Source organism: Cynoglossus semilaevis, chromosome 14, assembly GCF_000523025.1.
Source record: "Cynoglossus semilaevis isolate Cse_v1.0 chromosome 14, Cse_v1.0, whole genome shotgun sequence".
Lineage (NCBI taxonomy): Eukaryota > Metazoa > Chordata > Actinopteri > Pleuronectiformes > Cynoglossidae > Cynoglossus > Cynoglossus semilaevis.
This window is the reverse complement of record NC_024320.1, coordinates 5,795,630-5,804,405: the sequence shown is the minus strand read 5'-3', so window position 1 is coordinate 5,804,405 and position 8,776 is coordinate 5,795,630. Positions and strand designations below refer to the sequence as shown.

Sequence of the window (8,776 nt, the reverse complement as noted above, 5' to 3'; positions counted from 1 at the left end):
TTTTAATAGAACAAACAAATTAATCCTCGTATTATTTTCAATGACATAGATTTAAATTACATAGATTATGTTGTGGGTCGTTTTACGTACTGTGTAAACAACTTTATTTTAGATTCGATAAACATTTAGAAAAGAAACATACAATACATTTTTAATTTAAGCATTTAATTTAAGCTTTTTAGCTAAAGATTTTCCCATTTCACAAACACATTTTTTGTTATTTAACCTGGCCCACTTTCTAAGATTTTCAAGGTCCAGCATTATATTATAAAATAAAATATTATGTTAATTAATAATATTAATATTATTATTTTATAAAATAAAATATTATGGAAAATGTCTTCAGATACATTCAGTCGTTCAGGGGAACTGTGTTGTGTTGGAGATAAACTGCTTCTTTCAAGAGGACAGTAAAACAAGTACCTCTTGTGTGAAATGCAAAAATGCAGATAGTAGATGTTATTTTTTCTACATCATGTGGAGAACTATGTAGTCTAAAATAGAGTTGTTATTGGTTTAACCTGTTTTGAGTGAATTTACACAGTACAGCATCATATAATACAACAAACTGCAGAGACATTCCTTGACACATTAATGTGTCCTGATTTTACACACCAGTTCATGACCCTAGATGAGAAAAGGTCACAAACTTTAATGAAGAAACAGAAAGTATAAGCAGTACTTTGGTCAATACAAAAACTGAAATAGATCAGTTTGACCCATAACATAATAGGAAGTGAAAGAACAGGAACTGAAGATACAGTTGAGCAATGCATAGAAATCAGTGGACATTTTGATAAAATAGTTCACAAAAATCTTTCTGGTTAGACTCTCTTCTTCTGTGTGTTCACTGATGTGATACAGCGGTCTCAGAAACTCAGTCCAATCTTACTCGACAAGCCCCACATCCCGTTGCAAATCTTTTATTTATTGTGTTTTGGTTTTATGCTCTTCTCCACTTTTTTTTACTTCTAAGTCTAGTGCTGTTGTCTCAAGGCGACTCCACTTTCCTCAGGGTCTGCTGAGCTTTTTCAGCTCGTCTGATTCTCTCCTCTAAAAAGCTCTGCTGCTGTTGATCCCTCTGCTTCAACCTGAGACACCACTGCTGCCGGAGACTACAGGGATACACAGGAGGAAGAGGAGGAGAGAAGTACAGAAGGTCAGAGAGAGAGAGATGATTAGTTAAGAATGAATGAGGTGATGATCAACACAGAGGTGGTGAGAGTCACCACCAGGTGATGTCATCACATCCACCTGAGCCACAAACTGATCAGAACTGCACCAAACTTCAGTATCATGTTGTAGCTGAAAACATGGTAAATATTCACAGATTTATCAAATCTAGTACTTTTCATTTTTTGAAACATAATGTGCCATGGTGCTGTTTCTGGTGTGAGTTTTGTTGGCAGAGTTTGTGATGTTGGTGATGTCGACATTGTTGTTGCTGCTGTTGTCGTTGGCAGTGACACAGTTACGTGGTTGTTATTATCTGTCCGTCAGTCATCACAGCGTCTCATGTGTCTGTTAATCTCCTGCTCTGTCCACACTTGTTCTCTCTGATCTCCTGGATTATAGTTTAATCCCATCTGAGTCTCATCAACATTCCCAGGCCTCCAGGTGATGATTGACAAACCTGATACAACCACGTCAACCACATCAACCATGTCAACCACATCAACCACATCAACCACGTCAACCACATCAACCACATCAACCATGTCAAACGCACAGTTTCTCCGTCAGACAGAGAAAGTTTTCTAGATTTAATTTTTTGTTTCTTCTCCCATATTGACTTTGAACATTTTCTCTGGTTCATTCAGCCTTCATTTGAAATGAACTCAAAACAAGTACAATTTTCATTAACAAAATAAAGTGAAATGATTGACAGAATTTTCATTAACTCATTAGTTTGTATTGATTATGGTTAATATTCTAAGGTCATATTTAATCTTTTTAAAGAAAATGATCTACTGTCGGTTCTACTGATTTAAAGATATAATTTTTATTTTCTACTGTTCTTTTCAATTAGCCAAATAAATAATAGTATGGATTTTTCATATTATTCATTTTTATCATTTTAATGCTATTATCATGCCTTAGTTTTTATTTTATTTCCACTCAAATTATTTCAATTGTTTTTTTTTTCCAAAAGTTGCTGTTAGTCCCTTAGTGAAGCCCTGCTGACCGGCACAGAGCGCTGCGTCTCCTGCGGTTCTCCTCTTCATCCATCTGCTCCCCGTGTTGGGAGATCCTCTGCTCCCAGAATGACTTGAGCTTCTGCTTGTCATGCAGTAGAGCTGCGTTCATCATCTGACCACAGCAAACAGCGATGGTTAAATCCCATTCTTGAACAAAGAACAAAGGCCGACGGTTCAGTCGGGTGGAAGGACTTGATCCTATTTCATACTTACTCTGAACTTTGTCTTTTGTCTCTTTAGCCACTGTCTCTGTCCTGAGTCTTCTGTCTCTGTCAGTGGTCTCTCCTTTCTCCAGTTTGACCACCTCAACCCCTCCCTCTCCGCTGCCGTCAGTGCTTCGCTCTGATCCTGTCATCCATTGTCATCTGTAAAACCTGTCAGTGTAGTCAATCTGTCTGTGGAACTGTCCCACTGCAGGAAAACAACATTTTCACACAGTCCACTTAAACCTGCAGTCAAATACCTGTGACCTCACAGCTGACCCCCAGAGGAGACCAATCCAGGAGCACGACGGCAACAAGCAGAGAAGGTTCGAGTCGTTCCTTCCTCGGCTGGAAGACGAGGCAGCAGGAGGTCTTCCGGAATAATCTCTGTCCAATCATGGACTCCAGGATTACATGTGCACCTTTAGTCTGAAGATCAAAATAACAAAGGAGAGATCAGAGGAGGGATTGGCAGGTATTAGATCTGAGAGAAAAGCAACGAGGAAATAATCACGCAGCTCAGTGAGACACAGACATATTGACTAAGAAGGATTTTGTCAGTGTGTGTGTGTGAGTGTGGTGTGACACAGCTGGTGGAGTCAAAGAATTCTCACATGAATTTCTTTGTAGTTATTCACACAACATTTAATGTACAGTTGAAAACAACTTTTGTAAATTCTCTGCTTGTTTTTGTTTGTGGAAATGTATAAAAACTCTTAGGTTTTAGCAGCGTTGTAGCTAACCTTTATTCATGATAATGATGAGGCTTTTTTTTCATTCATTCATTTATTTTCTGAATCACTCTACCAGTTGGCCTGGCAGATTTGAGGCAACACTTCTGGTCTACACTGTCGCTCCAGCCCTGCTGGGACAAGATAAGAGGGCTGCTGATAATTGATTTAAAGCTCATCAATAAAGTCTGGAGATAAGAAAGAAAGAAAACAGCTCTCACTGGAAATACCTACAGATAACACACACACACACACACTGGTTTCCCTTTTGACTTTATTACAGACAGCGTTAGTTCAACACCGTTTGCTCTTTAATAAAGACATTTTAGAGCCAAAAATAATCTCATTGTTTGTGCAAATATACAGAAGATATAAAGTCAAGAAACAAATCTCAGAAACTTCTTTAACAAAAACAGTCTGATATTTGAAGAAAAACACCATTATTAAAACTTTTTGTACACTATTACACACTCTTGACGCCGTGTTAAATTTGGATCTTTTCCCAGGATGACAAGTTTTTACTGTCATTTTGTTTGTTTTTTGAACTTGTCTTCAGTGTTGTTTGACTTTCTTGCTGCATAATGTCCCTGACAAACAATGGAGTGAAAGATAAGAGGTCTTCAAAGCCACACAAACATCATGGTATCATCTGCAGAGGTGTTGATTTTGGAAGTGTTGGGAAGGATATTTCTCGCTGTAGGTCCACAGAGTTCTGAGGAAATTTAAAGACGATCCAGAGGTTTGACCACGTCCAGGAGTTTCCTTTAGAAAGACAAGTCTAAAAAACAGGGACATCCTCCAGTTTTCTGACAAGAGTTTCATCCAATAAATATGTTTTTGTCTATTAAATTTTCTTCAGCATCAGAGGAAACGTCGTAGCAGAAGAAGCTGGAGCAACAGTGACACCCACAGGATGGTGTTGTTCTGTACAGTCCTGACTGCTGATGAGTGAGACCAGGTCACGTCATCACTGTCGTCTGCAACAAAAGATTAAAAAATACCTTAGTGTTCATGTTTTTTTCCTAACATGCAAACGTACCAACTAACATTAATAGGAAAATAAAAGAACGGACAGGAAGTCACTGTGTTGGTTTAGTCTGGGAACCGTGCTACTTTACTACAGTTTTTTTTAATTTAATAAAATGGGACTTCTTCACTAGACTGGAGACAAGTGCAGGAGGAGAAGGGAGGTGGACTAGAGAGCTAGGGCGGAGGTTCTCTCTGAAGAGCTGGGTCCCCAAGAGCTTCAAGAGCAACAGCAACAGCAACACTTGGATTGCAAATGAAGGGGCGGAAACTGTGAACAGTTAGAGTTACATGATAACAGAGGGATAACGGGAGTTCACTGCCGACACCCGGGTCCATACAGTGTCAACGACTGAGTTTACTGATGGCTGGGGACAGGGTTTATTTTATGTCATTGTAAAAACAAGAAACAGAGAAAAAGAAGTAGGAAAGGAAAGGGATTTCAGATTCAGATTCCTAAATTTGTGTAAGAAAGAATAACTCTCAGGTTCATGAAATCAATAAAATCATTAACTTGTATGTTATATTTCAAAGATGAAGAAAAGCTGAGAGGCGAATTGAAGGCTGTGTGTGTGTGTGTGTGTGTGTGTTTACCGCAGTCTGTGTGGAAGACGTGAGGGAAACAGTGCAGCAGGCCGTAGACACAGCGACAGTAGGAGCAGCCTTTACGAACCCACACACCGTGAGGAATCGAACCGCAGCTCCTGGTAGGACACAGACACAGACGTTACATGAGCAGGAAATCACACCTGACAAGTCACAGAGAAAGTCTGGAGGTGACGTGAAGACGTCTGCAGGGCTTTAATTAAAAAATAATAAATAAAAAGTGATAATAGGTCAAGTATTTAGAGCAGGAGTTTTTTCTACTACGGTTAAATTTAATTTAAACTTTAAATGTTTGACCTAATACAGCAGTGGAGATTTTGGTCATTGAAGCTCTTTCTGACACATTTTTAATTTATTTTAAAAATAAAAGTGCCTTCATTCAAATATCTGTTGGAGGTTGTTGTTTGTGATGATGTTTTTATACATATAAACTAACTTAGTTAGTGGGTTCAGAGGACTGTTTGGCTACCATGTCATATTTCTTAGCTAACTTAGCGTGTTTTGCTTCCTGTAGCTAACTTCTGCTAATGTGTGCTCTTACTCTTAGTTAACACTTGGCTAATCTTGGATTTATTGGGTTTTATTTTTACTTTTCAATTGAACACTGAACATTAGCTCTTACAAATTGACATCGATTCATTTTTGAAACTTTTTTCCTGTACCTGATGTTCTGGTTGTATTCACAGCTGCGTCCAGTGAAGAACGGTGGGCACGTGCAGAAAGTTCCCAGGATACAGGTTCCTCCATTTTTACAGCAGTTACGACTCAGTTCTGAATCTGCAGGAGAAGAAGAACAACATCAACATCAGACCTGAGTGTGGAAACGTCCCAGAAGACGTTCACGTCACAGAGACCCATCTACAGTGGAATATAATAACTAGTTATTTTCCCCTTAGTTTAGAATCTGAGGGGGGCCAGTGGGGCCCCCAGACCTCAGGTTGGACCCCTCCCCTCTCTCTGCTCCCAGTCCCTGTATCAGTGAGATAAACCAGACTCCATCTGGCACCACATTCCTGTCCTCCTCCACCTTCTCGTCCTCCTCCATCAGCAGACAAACACCAAGAGTGGAAACAAACATGAGAAAGTAGCAGAGAAGCACTAAAATAAACTGACGGAAAGTTCCAGAAAAATCTGCAGACAAAGGCTCCTTTCAGAGGATTACATCTTCTGCAGAACTTACAACCAAAACGATTCCATTTCAATCGATCGTTTGAATTTGAAGAAATATTTGAGTCTGTCTTTAAATATTTCTTGTCCTTCTTTTCTGGACGTCTGTCCATCTCTCATAAGGAACCAAAGAGTGTTTCTGTGTGTGGATTCTGGAAGATTCTTTTTTTAAACTCTCCTCCTGACTACTCCTGGTGTCAGTAACACATTAAACAGAGACGTGACATTAAAACTACATTTGCAGGTGAAAGAGTCTGAACTCACTTCCTGTGAGGCCAATGAACGGCAGGACGGCGCTGGCATCGCGGTGTTTACGGTCACCGCCGTTTGGAGAGTTCACCTGAGCGAACTGAGCCAGGAAGTCTTTAGATTTAAGCAACGAAGAAGTCGATGACGATGTCAATGATGAAGGTGGTGATGACAGTGTAGGTCGACCTGCGTCACATTGTCCTCCTTCACAGCCTGAAAGAACAGAAACACTAATTAAAAATGTATTACAAACATACTCCATATCTATTTATATAACTGGCAGATATAATATGATTATTTTATCCATTACATTTGATTTTATTGATCTTTTAAACATTTTAGGTTACATCTGATGACTTAGGTAAATTAGCCATTTCAGCTAATTTTTTCTTTTGCTATTTTCTGAATTTACCTCAAAATATTTTGTCAAAGTTTGTCAAATCAAAAGAAGCAAAATGTGATTTTTTACAGTGTCCTACAAAATAAAAAAAAATCAAAATGTTTATAATTGCTCAAGATTTAAAAAAAAAAGTTTAAATTAATTGTTAACTGTAAACATTCACTACAAACTACAAGTGAAATATAACACAGAGAGTGGGAATCACAAACACCAGTGTCCAGGTTGGAAGGTGGTGATGACAGTGTAGGTCGACCTGCGTCACATTGTCCTCCTTCACAGCCTGAAAGAACAGAAACACTAATTAAAAATGTATTACAAACATACTCCATATCTATTTATATAACTGGCAGATATAATATGATTATTTTATCCATTACATTTGATTTTATTGATCTTTTAAACATTTTAGGTTACATCTGATGACTTAGGTAAATTAGCCATTTCAGCTAATTTTTTCTTTTGCTATTTTCTGAATTTACCTCAAAATATTTTGTCAAAGTTTGTCAAATCAGAAGAAGCAAAATGTGATTTTTTACAGTGTCGTACAAAATAAAAAAAGCAAAATGTTTATAATTGCTCTAGATTAAAAAATATATATATTTTCAAATTAATTGTTAACTGTAAACATATAAATATTCACTACAGACTATAAGTGAAATATAACACAGAGAGTGAGAATCACAAACACCAGTGTCCAGGTTGGAGGAGAACTGACCTGAGGCAGCAGCAGTGACCTGAAGACTCATGAGGGACCACAGAATTGTCCTGCAGACACCAAACAGTTCTCGTTTAATCACAGGAACTCAAAAACATTTCTGAGAACTTCAGAACTTTCATCTGCAGACTCACCTGAGCACAAAAATCATTTTAATGTCCTGGACAATCTTTGGACTTGGCCGCAAAGTCAACGTGTTTAAAAATAAAAATCGAAATAAGTTCCAAATCTGCCTCGGTTATTTCCAGCACTGTGAAACAAACGTTTTCTTGCTTTCTAAAATTAAACAAATCTTGATATGAACCTAAAAAGTGTTGCAGAAATATTTTAGCACCGCCATAAAAATGTTCCTTAAATGTAAAACTAGGTGTGATAAAATATAAACCCGCAGATATCAGACCTGCAGCCCGGTCACAGACAGCAGTGAATCCACAGAAACGTTTTCTTCTCCAGGTGACTCTCATTCTACCACAAGGGGGCGGAGTCACATCAAACCACGCCCACGATACGCAACCTTTTCTGTTTGTCTGAAAAAGTGTGGATTCAATCGGCAAAAAAGTTGAGAAACAAAACCTGTAAAAATGTCATAATATGTCATGTATATATAAATATAAATGTGTTCATAAATAGAAAAAACGAACTGGAGAAATTGAAGAACATTTTAAAGGCGTGTATAAAATTGTAAATGTTTTGATTTGAAACGTTAAAAAGAATGCGTGTTATTTTTTGAAGAAAAAAGAGACTTACCTATAGATTCTTTTCATATTGTGTAAGAGATGGAACAGGAAGTGAAGACCCCCTTACCCCCTCTCTCTCTCCTAATTCTCATGTTTAAAAGCCTCTCTCACTCGCTCTGGGAGCTTCTTACATGTTAATGAACCTGCTGCTGTGAAAATTCCCTTTCCCCCATTTTATTCTTTGCAGCAGAAAAATATTTTAAATATAAAAGACCTAAATGTTTCCTATAATAAAATTAAAATGAAATTGGGAAATATATACAATAAAATATTTATTTTAAAGTAGTCACAGTGTTACCAAAAAATCAGTTCAATATATGGATTTAAGCAATTGTTAAAATAAGAATGATCATCATCAGTTCTGTTGTGTTATAGGCTGGTTGTATTTTGTTCACAGTGATTATAATGTGAGATGGAAACGTTTATAAATAAATAAAAAGAAATGTATATATCTTTTTCCAATTATATATTTCTAATTCTAACTATTCCCAAAGTTGTTGGTTTTGTTTTCAGGTTTTTGCTGAGTTTGCAGACCTCAGCAGCGTCAGTGTCTCCTCCTCCCCCACCTCCTGGTTCTCAGGGTGAATGTGTCTCCTGTGAGGAAACATCTCTGAGGACAATCAGACAATCAGAGGTGGAAATGGAGACTTAGTAAATCTGTGGAGAATCACAATGAGCTCTGATCTCATGCTAATACACAGCAGGAGAGAGGGGGAGAGAGGGGGAGAGGGGGAGAGAGAGGGA

The 8,776-nt window shown here is 37.9% G+C and overlaps 1 protein-coding gene across 2 annotated transcripts; it reads right to left on the bottom strand.

The window, feature by feature from the left end:
- Positions 1-1,435: 1,435 nt before the first annotated feature.
- tdgf1 (teratocarcinoma-derived growth factor 1) lies at positions 1,436-7,759 on the bottom strand. Of its 2 annotated transcripts, XM_025062788.1 has the most exons (7): positions 7,696-7,759; positions 7,430-7,471; positions 7,296-7,345; positions 6,196-6,393; positions 5,427-5,541; positions 4,753-4,862; positions 1,436-4,109 (listed from the first exon to the last, which is right to left on the bottom strand). In XM_025062788.1, the coding sequence occupies exons 2-7, from the start codon at positions 7,444-7,446 to the stop codon at positions 3,994-3,996; spliced, it is 606 nt and encodes a 201-aa protein (XP_024918556.1). In that variant the 5' UTR covers positions 7,447-7,471; positions 7,696-7,759; the 3' UTR covers positions 1,436-3,993. The 2 variants fall into 2 exon arrangements, with proteins under 2 accessions (XP_024918556.1, XP_024918555.1); XM_025062787.1 differs by having other exon boundaries at positions 7,430-7,756.
- Positions 7,760-8,776: the final 1,017 nt, after the last annotated feature.